Raw genomic sequence first — 18,587 nt, 5'->3', positions numbered from 1 at the left:
TCGTTGGTGTTATGTAATCCTCAGGCAGGTGTAAGGTGACACAAAAGCCGGTCACTGCAGAGACGACCGAAAAGCAGTGATTCGCTGGCGATTGAAAATCCGAATTGACTCGAGAAGCTTTCAAGTTCCCGAAGAGCTTATACAGATCTCCTAACAGTTTTACTTCTACAGAAATAATCATCATTCGCTGCTGAGTACAAATTAATGCATCTTCTTGAGCTTTGTGTAATTATGTCCCCCCAAAGCTCCCCACTCTTATCGTTATCTACCAGAATCGTCATGATAAGATCCACTCTCGATAATTCTCAAGATCCATTCAGAAAAAAAGTTACTGCCAACATCCAATCCAGACGATCCGGCCCGCAACAACACGACTTTGCATATCTTCTTTTGCACTTGCGCTACGCTAAGAAGAGGATCCTGCAGCCATTGACAACTCACAGTCCATCTGTATTCTTTACGTCGCTGCCATTGGCTCCTTCAAAATCAACAGAGAGTCCACCGCTCACCCAGCAGCTAGAAGAAAATTCAAGGACCTGGCAACCGCAGTAAAGATTTGGGAAAGTTTGAGAAAATAGAAGAGACAGTTTGAAGGTTTCAAATTTGAGATTGGAATTGCGCATTATTCTCATCTCTTTCTCATATTACTTCCATCATCTTCATCTCTTCAAAAACAACATCTCACAATGTCTGGCCAAACTCCCGCCTGGAAGAAATTGGGCTTGAAGCTCAAGCAACCTTCTGATGCGCCTGAACCCAGCTTTGGGCACCCAACTGGCAGCTCAAGCACACCCATAAAGAGGAAGTTCGACGCCCCGCCACCTTCCAGTTCTTCTCAGGATGCCAAGCGACGAAAGTCTGTATCCTTTGCTGATGCGCCATCCAACAACAACTATCCCAAATTCTCCAGGACACCAGCAAAGGTCGTCAAGCAGAGCAAGTCTAAGAGCAAAGGACCCGCAAAGAAGCCTAAGCCACAGGTCTCCGCTGACCTCAAGCCTGCACTCGAATACTTGAGTCTCTGGAAGAGTTCTCGCGACAGCTGGAAGTTCAACAAAAACCATCAGTCAAACCTTATCAAGCACGTTTTCGATGCCGATGGAATTCCTGCTTCTGACATTGAAACCTTTTATGACTACATCCAAGACCTGAAGGGTTTCGTGAGAATGCGCCTTCGAGAGAGTGCTTATGAGGTCAGGGATCAGGATCAATCCGATGGCGCAAAGGCATTCCCTGAAGGAACCAAGGATTTGGAGGCTACTCAGCAACGATACGAAGAGGTCCTTGCCAAGTACCTGAGCCAGCCTGTGGGGTCTAAGAGGAAGGGTTTTACTGAGGTAGACTACCTCTCAGACTCAGAAGAGGACGAGATCATTGTCCAACGACTTGTCAAGCGCATGAGAGCTGAGCTTGTCATTGACGAGTTGTCTGATGGCAATGAAACAGAGGCCACCACCACATCATCGCAGACATTTACCTCTACCGACAGCAATGCCACAGCCACTAAGAACACCGAGAAGAGTGTGAAGCCTGCTGATGGCATGCCTGCAAAGCGTCGAAGAAAGCTCCGCGTGAACGTGGAAGAGAGCGACTCCAGCAGTTCTGAGTCTGAGTCTGACTCAGATGACGATGACACCAGCAGCAGCGGAAGCTCATCTTCAGAAGACGAGTCAGAGAAGAAAACACCCGCAACTGCGCGGTCTTACCGAAAACCTGGCGAGGAAGATTCAAGCGATTCTTCGTCTTCTTCAGACGACGCTAGCTCGGATGACGACTCAAGCGACAACGATTCAGACTCTGAATGAGTATAATGATACCCGGCTGTTCAGTACATAGGAATGAGGGTTGTGAGATTGGATAGATTGTAAGAATCATAGGTACTGTTTCTATGTGAGATACCTTCGACACACTACTTAGTGTCTGAGCTTAGCTATTTCAAACAAAAAATGGGGACCTAGATAGATGCGCTGGCGAGCAATTAATGCAACTGTATATGCGTTGAAGCACGAAATCCACTGTTTTCAATCTAGGCGTACAGTTTGGTGAATCCTCCCTCAGGTGGTTGAAGCCAGTTCTTCGCATCATAATCCCTATCCTGTCCTTCGATGATATGGAAAGTATAAATGATTCTTCCCTTTTGGCTAGTGTTTTTCTCACTCTTGTGCAATAAGTTGCCGTGAATAAGAACCAAGTCACCGGCCTTGACTTCTCCAGGGACATAATCATGCTTGTCTTCTGGCTCATCCTTTCCGTAGCCATCTGTCGCGGGGAACCTTGGTCCATCATTGTCCACCATCTCTGTACCAGCATTGCCCGCCTTACGAACAAGTCTCGTCTCTACCGGTGCCCAGCGATGTGAGCCTGGCAAGAAACTAAGGCATCCGTTCTCCAGCGTGGCATCTTCAAGAGCATACCAGAAGCCCACAGCGGAAGGAGGGTTAGTATACAGGAACGTAGAGTCCTGGTTATTGTAAGCTCATGTTACAGTAGTTCAATAAAAAATCGACTCACCTGATGAGGTGGCACGGCACCACCGATTTCTGGCTGTTTACAGATGACCATGCTCTGTAGACATCGCGGATCCTTGAAGCTAAGACTGCGTGCCACGGCAGGTGGGCTGACCTTGCTAGTATCGTGGTCTAGCAGACGTGCAAAAGGAGGCGACAAAGCGTGAAGATAATGGCCAATCTTGTTTACAGCTCGAGCTTTGGGCTTGATGAGTTTTCCTTCATCATCGAAGGCGTCTTCCTCGAAGAAGAATCGAACCTTGTCGCCTGAGGTCAGAAAGTAGTCGTCGCCAACATGATCGCGCTTCTCGCCTGTTGAGAAACGTGTAAGGGGATGATCATCTAGAGAGAAGTTCTCCAAAAGGTTGTGTGTTTCGTCTAGAAGAGACTTGACGGTTGAGCTGGAGAGGGCACCGGGGAGGATAAGGTAGCCATCCCGGTTGAAAGCTTCCAGCTGCTCTGGTGATAGACCTGTTGTATCGGTGGTCATTATGGAGGTTGAACTAGTATTTTGGGTATCAAGGCGAGAGCTTTTTGGTATGAGAAACTGCCCTTAAATACTCGTGTCGTACTTCTTTATCTGAAAGCCGAGGTTGAATGATGATGAATGGAAGTTGATAAGAGTTATACAAGGTGGGGTGGATATACCCCGCCTACATCACCAGATGCCTCATATAGCAACCAACTGTCAGCATGAATAGAAGGTGTCTTTTGTACTTTGGAATACATATTATTTTTTATGGTATAGTTCTTATTAATGTCAAACACTGGGGATAACTGATTGTGTGGACTTTGGTACTTTCGGCGAAACAAAGTATATAATCCAGCAGATTGATTTAAGCTAGTATAAGTGGGTAATTGTACGGGAGTAGTTTTAGTATTTAACACGGCAGAGAAAGTTCCTAGAATTTATAGACAGAATCGAAAAGAGAGTATATAATTCTAAGCGATTTCCAACATCTATACCGAGGCGACTGCTGCAGAGCCCCTCTACATTAGTCTAGTCCAGCCTCTCTTATAATGCATTACCAGGCAAAACATCTGGACTCCTGTCCCAAGATACACCTATCATGAGGATGATAAAGTAGAAAACATATGCGTTTGAAGACCAGGGCATCAATCACGAATAGCATCGCCTAAGCATCAAGCGGGTCCGAGAGGAAATCGTAACCTTCCTCAGGAGGTAGCAGGTATGCTGAGAAAGCAATACCAGCAGCAGTCAGAAGACTAATGACGGCACCGACGGTGCTGAGGTAAAAAGAGGTATCCAGATGCCAACCCGGGATAGTAAACTGGTCATCGTGATCATAAAGATAGGCCTGTCCGATTAGCTGCTGTACCATGATGACTTTTGTACTAGTGATACTTACCACAATAGAAATGGATACAAACTCGACCACAGCTACAAGCGTCAAGAATGCGGCGGCAAAAGGCCATCCTGTCTCACGCTTGTATTTGCCTCCACTCATAATGACAACAAAAGTCACCAGGCCACCCAAACACAACAGAGTTGTGAGAGAAGCCAAGAAACCGACAGTCCTCCACATAGAACAGAAGTATCGCTCTCCCCCTTCACATAGATCCTTGGGAGGAAAGTCTCGACAGTACGGGTCATCCAACGTCGAACAGCTCTTGTGTAGACCGATGTGCTTCTCGATAGTTTCGCCAGTAACCGAAGTAACGGAGTAGGTCAACCAGTTTGGCAGCCATATCGGAACCACGATCATAACAGTCGCTATCGTGTGTTAGTTTGGTCTGAAGCATCTCCATACACCTACGTCATTGAAGGCGCGCTGCGACTACAGAGGACGGAAATAATTAAACGTACCAGCTACAAAAGCCGCCAGGGCCGTTGTGTAGACTGAGACTCGCGTCATGGCGTATGAGGTGCTATTACTTCCAAAGACTTTGAAGTGACAGATAATAGGTTACAGAAATGTGTGGGATAGATAAAGGAAGAAATGTCGGTGCCTGTCGTTCTGCCTTTGGTTGCCTTGAAAGCAAGTCTAGGTCCAGGATAGTGCTGCAGCATGTGAGTGGTTGATGCCAAGTTTCATTAATGGATTTGACGGGGATCCAATTGTGGCTTAGTTTCCGGTAAGCAGGGAATTCTCGAGTTGACCAATGATGGTGATCCTCTCGGTATCGTACCACGATTAATTGACAAAGTAGAGCAATATTGCGAATCTCACGAATAAGTGGTAGCATAATTGACGGCGTGGTTATTGATCGTGATATTTTTATATTACTTGAGAGATTTACTAGGTATATTGATATAGAAACATTGGCAGTACGTTGCCTGACCGAGGAACATAGGGTGAGATAGCACTGCAGCTTTATCTCTAAGAAATTCAGATATCAGCCCTAAAGAATAAGACAAAAGGAAACAATGTTCAAGACACTTTATTGACAATCGCAGACAGACTCTAGTCTCAAGCCTAAAATAAACAAGACAGCAGGTCTCGAATTAGCCGACTGTTCTCGCTTCTAATTCTCTGTATTTACCAAACAGGATGCTGCACAATTTGGGACAACATGTTGCGACCAAACCGTCCAAGTCAACGCACCAAAAACACAACCAGGTATTGATCTTTGTAACAAAACGCCCCAACAAACACCTATAAACATGAAAAGCACAGAATGCAATGTGTACTTGAGCTTTATTTCCTCAAACCCTGTTCGGTAAAGTCGGCGTCGCTGAGACACTCGGCCACGACAGGGTTCTCGAAAATGTGTTTTTGCAAGTGACCTCCAAAAAGAAGTCTCATCATGTCGATTCGGGAAGAGAGTGACCACGAATCGATAACAGCTACATAATTGCCGAGGCGTAGCTTGTGACGGTACCCGAACTCAACGACACCATCCTCATTGGGTTTGGCGGTAAGATGTTCGCCCTTTTGGGGAGTGTACCCGGCGGATGAATATCCTGGGCCTACACCCTTTTCAAGTGAAGTGATGGCGCTGATCAGACTGTCTCGAAGGTCGCGACGATCCTTCTTGGACACGGACTTGGAACTCTGCTTAGCAAGCTCTGACATGCGGCCTGTAAGCTTCTCTGGGTTGACAGGGAGATCCCATGACTCTCCAGTCTCCTCCTCGTGAGTTCGCGCTGACTCAAAGATCAATGCGATGCAGGCGGAAGCGTTGGTCTGAACTCCAACATCAACGCTGTCGAGTTGTTCGTAGAATCCGTCCAAAGCCATGGTAGCCGCATATGAAAAGTCATCAACATGGCTAGCAACAAAAGCCCAACCTCGCAGAGCAGCTGCGACGATGAATCCATTATCAAAGGAGTCAATGTTATCGCCATCAGACTCGATAATGGCGTATAAGTAGTCAAGAAACTCAAGAGCTTCTGTCTCACCACCACCACCGTAGAGGACAGTGAAGCACAGCGCGTAGATACCAAACGCCTTGCACTCTTCATCATCATCGTCGGCTATAATCTGCTTGAGAGTTACTTGGGCATGCTCATAAACGTCAACTTCCTCAGAAGAACTGAGGGTCAGAAGATATGCCTGTAGGTAGAGAAGTCGCTCTCTAGCTTCCATACCACGGTTGGCGCCACGAACAAATAGTTCGGCAAGCTCGTTGGCAGACTCATCAAGCCACTCATGAGTAGCCGGCGCAAACCGATGACGTATAACCTTGATGTAAAGTTCCAGTAGCTGCGTTCGGGCATCGCTGTTGTTGTGCTTGCGATCCTGGAGTTCCTCCATAAACTTCTTGGCGTCGAAAGTGTTGGTACCGTCGTCGTTCGTATCGACCAGAGAGCTTGCAGATGCAATGCTCATGGTATCGTCGTAATCAAACTCATCCTCGCTCTCGTCTGAAGCTGCCCTACTGGGGGCTGCGGAATGCGCCGGTGACGTAAGAAGCGAAGCAAAAGGAGAGCCACGAGGGGTTAGGTTGGCGGAAGCGCGACCTGACTTGATGGCTTTTTTGGATACGGTTTTGCCGTCAGCCTTGAGGGCCTTGACTCGAGCGTGGTTCATCATTTTGCCGAAGGTGTTGGTCAATCAACTGGGAAGCCCGAGAATGGAGTGTCGGTTATGTGAACGCAAATGCGCTCAGGTTCGTATAAGTTGACGAGGAAAACTCGCAAAGTTGTGTGCAAGTTTTGTGATAATCAGGAAATATCAAGAGCTATTCAGCAAGTGATCCTCGTCGAGGTGAAAATTCTGTCACTCGGGTATGATTTTGGACCTGGATCGATTGGTATAAGTGTAATAGACGGCTGTTTCTGTTGTATTATAGGCGTATCGAGGCATAAAGTCCATGTGGAATTCCGAGGGGCGAGTTTAGTAAGAAATCGGAGATAGGTGTTAGTGGAATGGTAGCACCTTGTGATAGTTATAAGCAAAAAAGCGAAGGAAAGGAAAGGAAAGGAATGATGTGGATGGCGATGAATATTTGTTTAAATCCAGAGAGAACCGGGTTGTGGCGTGGCGGAAGTGCATGAGCTGCCCGGTGGAACAGTGGATCAGGCGCCGCTGAAAAATTCCAGGGCTTTTAGTGGCGACCTGAGATGCTTAGGCGCAAAGCTTACTTGACCAAGTACCTTATGCAGGTGCAAGTACAACGGCTAAGGGGAAGGTGACTCATGTGCCTGGTTTTTTGGGTACCTCTGAACACTCCTGACTCTACACATTTTGTCATCTACCAGAGTCTCATGAGGTTTTTGAAATCATATCACATGTGGTTCCTTAATCTTGACACCATATGACAGCATCTGTGGGCATCCCCAGGAAAGGGACAAGGGATGTTAGTGCTTCGTCCCGCTTTTTGTTCCACTCACCCGCTTCTCTCCACCTAATGACCCTTGTCTCGAACATCGTCATCGATCATCACTTAACGCGTTTAGTCCCTCGCTGATAAGATGGCTTAAATCAGCGCGTTGACTTATAAATACCTGAGCAAGTGTCGATTTGATCTGATTTGCGTCGTATGTTTCGTCTACCTGTCAGTAATCTGAATTCAAAAATGTTGGGATTGATGATCTCAAGTCGAGGTTCAACAAGGTTACCCATGAAAGGTAGACGGACAGCTGATGTGAAACCCGAATAGGAGGGAGACAGCAGCGGAAGAACTTATATGGAACGAGTACAAACTGCGACCCAACTCCGAGGACTACGAGTCCAATAATATCTGTGCCGTTGTTCATTGCCCTGTTAGGTAGGGGTACTTGTTGTGGCAGATCATAAGAACAATAAAGTTGAGCCAAGTTTCGGATAGACCGAGGTGCCGAGAAATTGTGTGAATGTGTGTGAATTCCTGAGATGAGTTACACCATGGAGAGAATTGAAGGCGTGCAAATCAGAACGCAACTCGAATAAGCGAGTGACCGTGATGATGAGATGGATGCTTTGTTGGGAACGCATTGACGGTAACACTGCATCCTCTTAGCTGACTCACAATACACTCCGGAAACCGTAATCTTCCAACATTGTAGAGGTTGTTTGCCTCATGTAGGCAGGTGGGCGTATTTGAGTGATATGATATGCCCTGTCTTTACAGTGCATATTGAATTCCATCAAAAGTGTAGACAGGCAACCCCTCATTCAAGGACAAGCATGATAACGCAAAGGGGATTGAAAACCCGAGCTTACGACATACAGTACTTTGCAGCCGAAACACTTCACCATAGGACTTATCGCCGGTATCCATCTAACCATGATGCAGTGGTTGAAATGATTGTAGGCGCGGGGTTTGTAACGGAGCACGCTCCATTAATAGTCATGTGGTCATTTTTGGCATTATTTCAGGGTTAACAGTGGTCGAGGCATTCGCCAGCCGCTCCAAGCCATAATTAATAACGATTCAACTTTGATGTCTATCTATGACCATTTGACATAGTTTTAGTCTTCGAAGTATGGGGACGTTGACAAATGAAATCCATCAGCCATGATCAGGCCGAATGATATATTGTCAAGGCAAGTACTCGTCGTGATGTTGCTGCCGTCTTGTAGTCCAGAATCAGCCCAAGATGTCTCGATAGTATGGACACAGTGCGACCCACTCACTTAAAGGGAGACTTCCGTTTAGACCCTTAGACCCTGAAACCAAAGGAGTCAGTGATGCTCCTGCATCTTTAACCTCGAGCACTAACTTATCTTTTGATACTTTAAATCTGCAATCTTCTGTTTTTGCCTTTATCTTATTGCAATTTCAAATCCCGAGTTCCTTTTCACTCTAGTCGAGCAACCTGAACATCAAAGTCACCATACCTGGCGGGGTTACTTTCGCCCCGCTATTACCATCAACTTTAGCTCCGATAAGCCGCTTATCTGCCTCCTGGCTGTCACCTGTCTGCCTGATACGGCAGTGACCTTACACCATTGCCCCACTTCTATTTCACCTTCCCTAGGCCTTCCTGCCAGCACCTCTCGGATTACCTTCATGCTGCTTGCCTTGCACCTTTCTTCTTCTGCTGTTTCTTCTTTCTAATCCTCCTTTATTCCGCAAACATCGACTCTTTTCCTTCTTTTCTTTCTCTTCTTTACGTCTGCGACTCGATACGTTGTACATCATCGATACCGAACCCACTTCCGCCTGCATATCGTCAGGTGTAAGACGCCCTGCATTACGCAAACAAGATACTATACACAAAGTCTACATATTCGACAAAGTTTGGCTGGTTACTTGGTCGGTATGGCGGTCCCAGAGTATCGCGATGAAGGTAAAGTTTAACTTATGCTTTTCCGACTCTCATGTTAATTTGTTCGCAGTCTTGATCATACTTTCGAGCGTGAACCCCCCTCCGAACTTTGCGTTCAAAAAACGTCACATTTTCCTCAGCAAGAAAAGCCCTACGATTCAAATCGGCAGAACAAGTAAGAGGAAGACGTCTCTTGAAGCAGGCAAGTCCAACGCATGGTTCGACTCGGCAGTCATGTCCCGCAAGCATGCCCTTCTTACATTCGACCCCGAAACCCAAGTAAGCTTTCTATCACAGCCTGAACTTTTTATACACTGACTCTTTTTAGAAAGTCTATATCAAGGACACAGACTCTCTCCACGGTACATATAAGAACGACGTCCGCCTCAACATAAACGAGGACACAGAAATTTCGACCGGAGACAAAATCATGCTTGGCACTTCTATTGACAGAGGCATGGAGAAATACCCACCCACAACAATCGAGGCCACTCTTAGGTTCGGCCCTTTGAGGTATGCTTATCTGTTTTATTTGAAGCACCACGCAACTGACAGATATTATAGCCCTGAAACCCGCGGAAACTCTTTCCGGGTACCCGACGACACTGACTGCGAAGACATCAGCAGTGACGAGGATCAGGTACAAAACAGCTGCGAGATGCTTTACGCGAGACAGTTCCGCCCTGCCCATAGAACATCAGCACTGAACAATGCTCCGATCGACTTGACGGGTGACGAAGACCGATCTTTACCCTCCAACCTGTGCGTTGATGCACCTCGGCTTCAGCCTGTATTGACACTTCCAAGACTGGAAAAGCATCTCTCCCAGCCAGAGCATCTATCTCAGCCGGTCTCTGACGATGACGGCATAATCCTTTATGACTATTCAGAGGATGAAGATGAGGAGATGGGAGAAGACCCTCAAGTGGATCAGTCTGCATTTAAGGAGACAGACAATGTCTTCTCAGTGCCTCACTCTGATTCTTCATCTGTTAGTGACGTTGAAGATAACCGAGATTCTGCGTCGGTAGATGATGGCTTTGACGAGCACGATGAGTTTGAAGAAGGTATGTTGGCAGAATCCGACTTCATGACCTGTTTTGACCGTTTAGAAGAGGACCTTGCCGATTTCACCCCTTCAGTGAACAATGACGAAAAAGTAACCGGCGATAACCCAGCACAAGCCTCGAGTGCAAACAACGATACTCCTAAACAGCAAAAGATCAATGTCATTGAAGACCAAACTACAAATGTCTTCAGCCCGCCCGACTTTTCCCACAGGGCTGCACCTGGCAAAGCTTCCTTCAACAGGATGGACGAGCTTTATCCTCTGTCTCCTATGCCAAATACCGCTCCCGCTTCCTCTCAGATGCTGCCTCCAATCTCCGATTGGGCTAACAAGTCGTTCACCTTTGAATCCTACCCACCTAAAGTTGCAGTCGAGGCTATGGCCAGAAAGACAGGCAAACCCGAGTTCTTTGAGGCAAGGGAAATCAACAAGGCTAATGTCGGAATCAATTATGGACCATGGTCACCCCCCTTGGATCACTTCCCAACTGCTGCTCCTTGCCACATGCAATCGCTGAAAGCCACTGATCGACTCACTCAGATCCCACAGATCCCACAGATCGACCGAGTTGATCAATTGTCACTTTCTGATTTGACAGCTTCGGGCGCTCGATTCATTAACTCCCCTGAAGGTCCTTTCCACCAAGTTAAGCCAGAGATCACCACTCAAGAGCCCGTTTTGGATGAGACGTCTGCATTTAGCTTTGAGCAGAGTAAGAAGCCTTGTGATGTTGACGGGCCCATCGCCGATGCGTTGGCCGAGGCGTTGGCTCCCCAGAAGAAACACCAGGAAGATGTCACTCTGGAAGGTGAAGCGCAAATACTCACCGCAGCAGAGAACAAAGACGAAGCAGCTAAGGAAACAAAGGAGCTTTCTGAAACTCCCAACTCCTCAAAGAGAAATGCTGAGGAAATCTCTGAGCTCACTGCCGAGGAAGAGATTATCGAGTCTGACGAACCCCTGATCCCTCAACAGGCCACATGCCGACCATCCAAACGAACCGCAGGTTCTATCCGTCGGGAGGAACATGCGGCAGTCGCACCTCCACCACCCAAGCGTCTTCGCCGCATGGCCGAAGTCGTGGGATACGCTACGCTTGGTGGTTTTGCTGTCATGTCAGCACTCATTGCCACAGCGCCTGCCCTTTAACGACAGAATGGATTACCACTAAGAGATCACGACATGCTTTGTATTTTGATTTGGGAGTTCGGGTTAAGGAAGGGTGGGTTTGAAGGTTGCCATGCATGCTATGCTTACGGTCTGATTTAACGGTCTACAATGGTTGCTCGCCACGAGGAACGGTATTTTATGAGGCCGCATTTTAAGTGTACTTATATATGAATTCGCTAGTAGTTTCCGAAACTTGCTGTTTTCCACGTAAAGTCCTTGAATGGTATTCGTTAAGCTAAATGAAAATAGTGAACTTGGCCCCAGGATTCCTTCTCTGCACCAAACGCCAGGCCTTTGCCATAAGCTTTCCAGGTTTCAACATATTAGACAATTTATTACTGTACGTTTCCATTCATCAAGCTTTCAAGTTCCCACGGACTTAGCGTACTCCTTCGCCGTGATGTTTTCTTACTCGTTCGGCGAGCACGGCGGCGCTTCTCTGGCTTCAACTGGTCATCAGCTGGCACTGGGTCCCTCTTTACAGGGTCTACATTCTCAACGTCGCTTCTTTTCAGCTCTGGTTCCTTGGCTGGTGGATCAGCGGTTTGGGGTTCAGGCTGGGATGAACCGATTTTGGGTTTTTGAACACCGCGGGTGCTTCTCGCGGCACGGAGTTTGGCTCGAACACGAGCAGCATCTGCTTCTCGCTCTGAAGCAGCCAGCTTGGCGGCGATGGTTGCCATTGTGAGAGGACTTTGTTGAGGAGCGGGTTCGGCGTTCCTTGGGAGAGGAAGACGAGACGCAGTCCGGCGAGGTGAACGATTGGGCGAGCCTTGGTTTACGTCGTTTTGGTCGCTGCGCTGGGAGCTTTGTCGACTGGGCGTAGTAGGCTTTGCTTCAGGGGCAGCATTGGAAGATCTGAGAAGAGCTTCTTCAAGGGATGAGCTTGACGAGACACGGTCTCGAGGCTCGAATTGTATAGGAATTGGATTTGTCTCCAGAGGGAGATCCCAGTTATCCTCTTCGGCTATCGTGGTAAAGTCCCTCTTTTCTGGTTGCTTGGATCGGTGAGAGCCTCTGTTTCCTGCAGAGGCGGAATCCTTCAGGGGACTTAGTTGAGGGGGTTCAGGGAGTGGTGAGGAGTCTTGCTCCCGGTGGTAAAGGGGCGCGGCGGTGGATTGTTGGAGGATTTGCACGTTAGGCTCGTCAACATCATAATCGTCGATTGGTACGTCGTAATCAGATTCAGCGTCGCTTTCATGGGCGTTATCGTCGTCTTCTGGCTCTGACTCTGGAACAAGTTGCACACTTGGGGGGCAGCGAGATGGGCATGGAGAGTTCATATGCACATCTTCATCTTCCTCTTCAGCGACTGCTGAAAGCCTTAGACCAGAGGCATGTCTTGTTTCCTCCACGTCTCTCACCCTCACAGGACTAAGACGCAGTCCCATTTGGAGCTCTTCGTCACATATTGGCCGCCCGTTGGCAGCCATGCGTTTTCGCCAGCCGTCAATAAGATGAACTGCTTCTGTCCAGCGACTCTCCATCTTGACCCATCCATCCTTGAGACGACTAATCTCTTCTTCTCGGATCATGACCTCTTCAATCGGCACGAAAGAGGGATTTGTTAGGATGGTTCGCATGTGATCTAATACAGAGTCCAGCTCTGCAGCCATGTCTTGCCATCCTTGTTGTTGGGTGACAAGGGTATCCTGGTTGCCATTACTCCAACCGCTCATATCTCGGAGTTTTTGCATCGTCTTTCGCATCACCATGAGAATGGCTTCGTTCTCCTCACTAAGATTCTGCGCCAGGTTTGCCAGGAATGCATTCGTCTCGTTGTGTAGATCGTAATCTTCTGACGTCCTGGCGCTTCGCGTTGACTTCTCATCGCCGATATCGCCTGTAATGGTAATGGTTGTTACGCCGGGGTTGCCTCGAGCTCCTCGCGCGCGTCCAGCTTCGTTGAGCTGCTTCTTTAGGGTATCAATTTGACGATCTCTTCTGCGTACGTCTGTCGCACATGCAGCGCGTGTTTGGGCGACGAGTCCCTTTGTACGGGTGACTTCTTCTTTCAGCCCGCGAATGGTGGCGTCGGCGGATTTCATTTGGGTTTTGAGTGCGGCTTCGGAAGCTTCTGCAATATCGAGCTTCCTCTTTGCCTCGTTGTGTTTCTCTGTAAGTCGCGCAATGTCGTTTGTATGCTTGAGGTTATCGGCGCGAAGAGTGCGCATGGTCGTCGATAGGGATTCGCGATGCTCTGCATCACGCTGTGGTATGTTAGTTGGATACCAAGACTAATAGGGGACAACGAACATCTCTTCTCAGTATTAAATCGTTTAGAACGCTCACAATGCGTCCCATTGTAGCTGCGACATCATGGCCATCAAAGGCCACACCGGCGAACTCGATGCTCTGGCCATCGCGAAGTAAACCTCTGGACAAAAGTTGGTTATTGATATACAGCGAAGCTGTACGGAGGTTGTCGGTATCGATCATTGTGGTGTGAGACTGGCTGAGGAGAAAATGATACACATAGCCTCCCTGACTGCCCCTTTAAAGTTGAAGGTTGAATGATGACTTTTTGTCACCAATCTCTGCGCATCGGTAATTAATTAAGCTGTACTGCCTAGGATGTCCGAGTAAGGTAAGGTATACAAGCTCTGCTTTAATTGTTGTGGTGGGGAGAGCTGGTTGCTATGTGGGGGAAAAAGTAAACAATGCCCGAACCAATGGGAGGTCTGGAAAAGTGAGGCGGGCCTGAGCGACCGCGGCCAGCCAGGGTCATCCTTTTGACAGGTAGACAAGACAACGCTCGACAAGTGGCAATGCAGGTGCAAGTTTTTCTTATTACAAGACGTTATTGATTCTGGTTCTTTTCAGGGTCATCGCCTGGGCCGAAAGTTCCACCCGTGAGACTAGAACGCCTTCTCGAAGGGTGGTGATGGGGTCGAAACCAAACAAACATCCATGTTTACACAACGGTTGACGATAGTAACAAGGTCAAAGAAACGACCATGATGTAGTGATAATGTACTTGGCCAAGTTGTTGATTGTTTACGTAGTACGACATGGCACAAAAAGTATCATACAAACCAAAGTATGACACAATGGACGCTCACTTAGAACAAATCTCAAACACAGTGGACCCTGATCGAGTTTTGAAGCCTGAATCTATATTTTCATCTCTCCCCTTGTCTTGACAGGGTACACCCCGCACTGCCCGCCTTGATATCATCTTGGCCCGAGAGTGTTACAAAGAAAAACATTGGGTAGAAACCAAAGGCCCGAAAGCCTCGCGCTTATTGCCCAACGTATCCGTACCTGTCTCGAGGACCCCTAAGATTCGACACAACCGTTAGTGTTGTGCCCATCGTTGATCTAAGCGACGGATAGAAAACCCTGCGTCGGGTTGATGGCGTAATCAGCACGAGTGACTTGGCATATTGACTCGCAAGTGGTCGATTTCGGTGTCAATACGGAGATGGCTTGAATCCATCCTATAAATAGTGGATACTCGTTTTATATGTAACAGACAACTAATCTCATCAGCGGTAATTCGCAAGTAGACTCAATAACGAAAAGTAAAGTGTGCGTTTCAGACAAAATTGAGAAGATTATTACGCGGTCGTTTTCGGCACCCAGATGGGAGGCCATAGACCTCGCTACCCCATCATGCTTCGATGGCCCCGCGACGTCATCATGAAGGGAAAAGTAAAACAGTTGATTGTGACTTACATTAATAGCCTTCATATTAATACACTTCAGGTTTCAGGCCGGAATTTGCCTCTCTTTTCCCGCATTGCATCCACCTTTCTCCTGTCGTCCTGGAATCTCTTCAACAAAGCCATCTGCTCCGCCTTGCGTCGCTCTCTCATCTGGAAGCGGTAGAAGTCCTTGAGCTCTGACTTCTTCTTGGTTTCCCTCTCGATCATCCTGCGCTTGGCTTCCTCGGCCTCGTTTCGGCTAGCGGGGGCAGATCGCCCGCCGCGAGTGACTGTAACGAAACCATCCTCGTCGGGCTCGTTGCGGAGTCTCTTGGCAAGCTCGACAGCTTCCTTCTCCTTGCGGTTGAATGAGGTAAAGAAGGCGTGGACAGCCTTTTGTGTCGCGGTCTTGTCAACGCGTGATAGTTGTAGATGTGATGCGATCCATGTAGAGCCAAGATCAGGGACGTCGTCTGATAAATCGCTACCCCATGTAGGATACTTTTTGCTCTTTTGTAGTTTCGAAATAGCCTTGAGTACCAACTGCACACTCTTTTCGTCTGCTAGAAGCACAACTGCTGTACTGCTGCTGCGCTGCACACGTCGCAACCAGATCAGCGGTAATTGCGCAGCTTCCTCCTCGCGCTCCCTCTCTTCGGCCTCGACGTCTCCGCGCTTTCTCTTCTTTGCGAAACCTGCGACTTTTGTGGCTTGCTCGGGATCAATGGCCAGCGTTGTTCGCGACTCGCTCTCGAAGATGATGGTCTCGAATCGACCGGCTCCTACGAGCTGCGTAAAGATTGAGCGAAAGTGAGGCTCTGTGCTGTCCGCCGGAATGTTCTTGAGGAATAGACTTCGCGAATCGTTGGCGGTCGGGATCTTGGGCGCATTTTTCCGTATGCGAATCTCATGAATGGCAGTCTCTGGGTATGATGATGTCACGGGGATCTTGACTGGGAGTATGGAGAACTGTTCTCCAGCTTCTTCCAGAGGAGCCATTGCGCTTGACGTTTGGGGTATCAAAATAATGTTGGAGTTGATCGTGCAAGATTGAGAGAGGTCCTGCTGCATCAAGAAAAAAAGTAAGTCTCCACTGTAGATAAGCTCAGTTATCTCTACATATTCGCACGGCCCACTTACACCAAGTTCAGGTGTATGGAAACCTCTTGCGCATGTCGGACAACACTTACCTTGAGTTCAGAGTTGGAAAAATCAAGAAAGAAAAAGAAAAAAAGAAACAAAACAGAAAGAAGACTGCCTACTCGGTGGTAAGCCGGGCGGGAAGCTTCCTAAGAAAGTATTCGATGTAGGCGATTTTCTCGCCCTGTTCCTTGACCTTCTTCTCGGCCTTCTCGGCCCTCTTCTCAGCATCCTTGGTCTTCTTCTGCTCGGCTGCTAGACCCAAATCTAACGCGTCAAGACACTAGAAACTAATATTAGAAATGACTCAAAGAATATTAAATAGTAATTGAAGAGTCACAGGGTTGATTGTCACATAGGCCAAGTTGAAGCCGTCTACACGGTCAGCTTGACGCTGATTTTCTCGCTCATAGCACTCATGGGCCTTGTGCCCTATGCGCTGACAATGGTAACATTTGACGGCATCACGGCCCTAACAACTTATATCAGCATGGATATTCTCAATAGTACCTAGGTAAGTACTTACGCCCTGGTCCTTGGGCTTGCGCTTCTTGTCCTCCTCCTCCTCCTCCTCCTCCTCCTCTTTCTTGATCTTCTTGGCCTCCTCGCGAGCAGCCATAAACTGCGCGAATTCTTCGTCGAAGCTGACGCTGCCGCTGATTCTTTGTGCCATTGCTGCTGCTGCTGGTGTTGTTGCTGCTGGTATTGTTGCTGCTGCTGATGATGTTGTTGTTGCTTCTGCTGTTGCTACTGTTGAGTTTGCTGCTGTTGCTGTTGAGTTTAGGTGCTGCTAGATCTGAGAGAGAAAGTAGAATCACTTGCAACCATTTACCTAATTACAACCAATCAAAAATTCGACTTTCGGATTTCTGAAACGCATCAGCTCAATTTGCCGTTTATGCATATGGATGCCTAACCCAACTCAAGACCGCATCATTCATCAATCAGTACAATCAATAAGACAAATGACCTAATGATGGGCCTTAGGTTTCATAAGATAACTAAAGTATCTTATCTTTTAGTCAAATAATTATGATTTTAGGAAGGCTTAGTCCAAGATACTGCAGCGATCAATAGGACATGAGTAGGCATAAAACGATACAAGAACGACAAGGGAGTCTCAGCCATTTGTTGTGCTTGACGAAACTGCCGCGTTATTCCCGATACAATGGGGTTACGCCAAGCTGTCAACGTTATCTGAATGCACTGATTGGTCTGCCTCTTAAACTAACCGGGTGCCTTGCAGATCAATCAAAGTCTAAAAAATAACGTCGATGAGATTCAACGACATGTCGTAATGACACTCTCACGCCGACGCCCCAACTACTTCAAAAAAGCAAACAGGCATGACTTTTCTCGGATTTTTGAACCAAACTTCCACTTTTACAAACTCGACCTGATTTGTAACAAAGTAAAAATAAAAATATTGATTGTTGTATGGGTTTCCACATGAATGCCAAACACACAATCAGTCAGTTAGGTAGCCAGTCAGCCAGCCAGGTGACTCTAGTTTTTTCTATTTCTATCTTATAAACAGAGGCACTGGTCTATCATCCTTCTACTTCTCTCTCAAACTCAGGCTTTTCTTCTGTCCTTTTCTTCTGCATACTATTTTAGTACATATATATATACGCAGGATTTAGTCACTGTGTCGGTAGTAGACTTTCCTGTGTGGCTTGTGTGAAGCGCCTTTACTCTTCCGGTAAATCGAAGCTGTGTGAAATTGGTAATGGCAGGTCATGTACAAACTGTTGCAAGAGTTGCCGAGGTTGTGACTAGGGGTCCAACCTCTATTCCCAACGACCGGCCTTACGGCGCCAACTCAGGGAACTTTGTTATCAGATGATAACGACCAGATGTGCTCATAAGTATTTATTCTGAGTGATTGTCTAGCAGTTACTTTCCAGATGCTAATTATCTATAAACTGCCAAGTTTTCAGGTGAATCGGCCCTTCGAACTCATTACCGCAACGCACACGATATCATCCTAGACGAATGCCACCCAGGGCGGCTTAATCGTAAACACAGGATGATATGATCCGATGGTATTCAGCACTAGGGATGAACCTCGAACACAACTGGACGCCGAGGAAAGCAAATATCTGTAGGCGCTCTCCTCAACCCGAGGCAGCTCCAAGCCTCATGACTATTACTTGGGTTGGGGAGCCCGCTGCTATCTTCGACCCAGGAGCCCAGGTGGTAGGAAACAACTCTCTGGTGTTTTGAAAAGAGGTATACCTGAATACCTCAGTCCTCACTGAGTAACATTAAAGCCAACCTAAGCATTAGGATATAAGAATAAATGGCCTAAGACTATGGTTTAAATAACATAAACTGGCATGCCGACGGTGTACCCGGCCACCGCTATAGAAATAGACCGGCTAGACAGCCAAATT

At 47.5% G+C, this 18,587-nt stretch overlaps 8 protein-coding genes across 8 annotated transcripts; 2 read left to right on the top strand and 6 right to left on the bottom strand.

The window, feature by feature from the left end:
* Positions 1 to 435: 435 nt before the first annotated feature.
* Positions 436 to 1,915, top strand: EDB82DRAFT_11552 (uncharacterized protein). The gene has a single exon (XM_025731926.2). It carries the CDS (start codon positions 687 to 689, stop codon positions 1,803 to 1,805), a length of 1,119 nt encoding a protein of 372 aa, XP_025590903.1. The 5' UTR covers positions 436 to 686; the 3' UTR covers positions 1,806 to 1,915.
* Positions 1,916 to 2,026: 111 nt separating this feature from the next.
* On the bottom strand, positions 2,027 to 2,997 carry EDB82DRAFT_470113 (uncharacterized protein; the record flags this gene model as incomplete). Its single annotated transcript, XM_025731927.1, has 2 exons — positions 2,027 to 2,461; positions 2,512 to 2,997. The coding sequence occupies 2 exons, from the start codon at positions 2,995 to 2,997 to the stop codon at positions 2,027 to 2,029; spliced, it is 921 nt and encodes a 306-aa protein (XP_025590904.1).
* A 349-nt stretch (positions 2,998 to 3,346) lies between these two features.
* On the bottom strand, positions 3,347 to 4,611 carry EDB82DRAFT_483196 (uncharacterized protein). Its single transcript, XM_065608207.1, has 3 exons — positions 4,336 to 4,611; positions 3,878 to 4,242; positions 3,347 to 3,826 (listed from the first exon to the last, which is right to left on the bottom strand). Exons 1-3 carry the CDS (start codon positions 4,382 to 4,384, stop codon positions 3,644 to 3,646), a joined length of 597 nt encoding a protein of 198 aa, XP_065465340.1. The 5' UTR covers positions 4,385 to 4,611; the 3' UTR covers positions 3,347 to 3,643.
* Positions 4,612 to 5,167: 556 nt separating this feature from the next.
* On the bottom strand, positions 5,168 to 6,505 carry EDB82DRAFT_470111 (interferon-related developmental regulator-domain-containing protein; the record flags this gene model as incomplete). The annotated part of the gene is made up of 1 exon (XM_025731929.1): positions 5,168 to 6,505. The coding sequence occupies one exon, from the start codon at positions 6,503 to 6,505 to the stop codon at positions 5,168 to 5,170; it is 1,338 nt and encodes a 445-aa protein (XP_025590906.1).
* Positions 6,506 to 9,033: 2,528 nt separating this feature from the next.
* On the top strand, positions 9,034 to 11,561 carry EDB82DRAFT_11607 (uncharacterized protein). The gene is made up of 5 exons (XM_065606989.1): positions 9,034 to 9,186; positions 9,236 to 9,444; positions 9,494 to 9,678; positions 9,730 to 10,232; positions 10,281 to 11,561. Exons 1-5 carry the CDS (start codon positions 9,159 to 9,161, stop codon positions 11,381 to 11,383), a joined length of 2,028 nt encoding a protein of 675 aa, XP_065465339.1. The 5' UTR covers positions 9,034 to 9,158; the 3' UTR covers positions 11,384 to 11,561.
* A 52-nt stretch (positions 11,562 to 11,613) lies between these two features.
* EDB82DRAFT_455350 (Afadin and alpha-actinin-binding-domain-containing protein) lies at positions 11,614 to 13,985 on the bottom strand. The gene is made up of 2 exons (XM_025731933.2): positions 13,661 to 13,985; positions 11,614 to 13,614 (listed from the first exon to the last, which is right to left on the bottom strand). The coding sequence occupies exons 1-2, from the start codon at positions 13,841 to 13,843 to the stop codon at positions 11,740 to 11,742; spliced, it is 2,058 nt and encodes a 685-aa protein (XP_025590908.1). The 5' UTR covers positions 13,844 to 13,985; the 3' UTR covers positions 11,614 to 11,739.
* Positions 13,986 to 14,624: 639 nt separating this feature from the next.
* On the bottom strand, positions 14,625 to 16,439 carry EDB82DRAFT_11533 (ribosomal RNA-processing protein 7-domain-containing protein). The gene is made up of 2 exons (XM_025731934.2): positions 16,242 to 16,439; positions 14,625 to 16,144 (listed from the first exon to the last, which is right to left on the bottom strand). Exon 2 carries the CDS (start codon positions 16,120 to 16,122, stop codon positions 15,109 to 15,111), a length of 1,014 nt encoding a protein of 337 aa, XP_025590909.2. The 5' UTR covers positions 16,123 to 16,144; positions 16,242 to 16,439; the 3' UTR covers positions 14,625 to 15,108.
* On the bottom strand, positions 16,310 to 16,864 carry EDB82DRAFT_519339 (uncharacterized protein; the record flags this gene model as incomplete). The annotated part of the gene is made up of 3 exons (XM_025731935.1): positions 16,310 to 16,474; positions 16,532 to 16,663; positions 16,718 to 16,864. 3 exons carry the CDS (start codon positions 16,862 to 16,864, stop codon positions 16,310 to 16,312), a joined length of 444 nt encoding a protein of 147 aa, XP_025590910.1.
* Positions 16,865 to 18,587: the final 1,723 nt, after the last annotated feature.

Source organism: Fusarium venenatum (assembly GCF_020744135.1).
Source record: "Fusarium venenatum strain MPI-CAGE-CH-0201 chromosome Unknown EDB82scaffold_1, whole genome shotgun sequence".
NCBI classification, from domain to species: domain Eukaryota; kingdom Fungi; phylum Ascomycota; class Sordariomycetes; order Hypocreales; family Nectriaceae; genus Fusarium; species Fusarium venenatum.
This window is presented reverse-complemented; position numbering and strand designations above follow the sequence as displayed.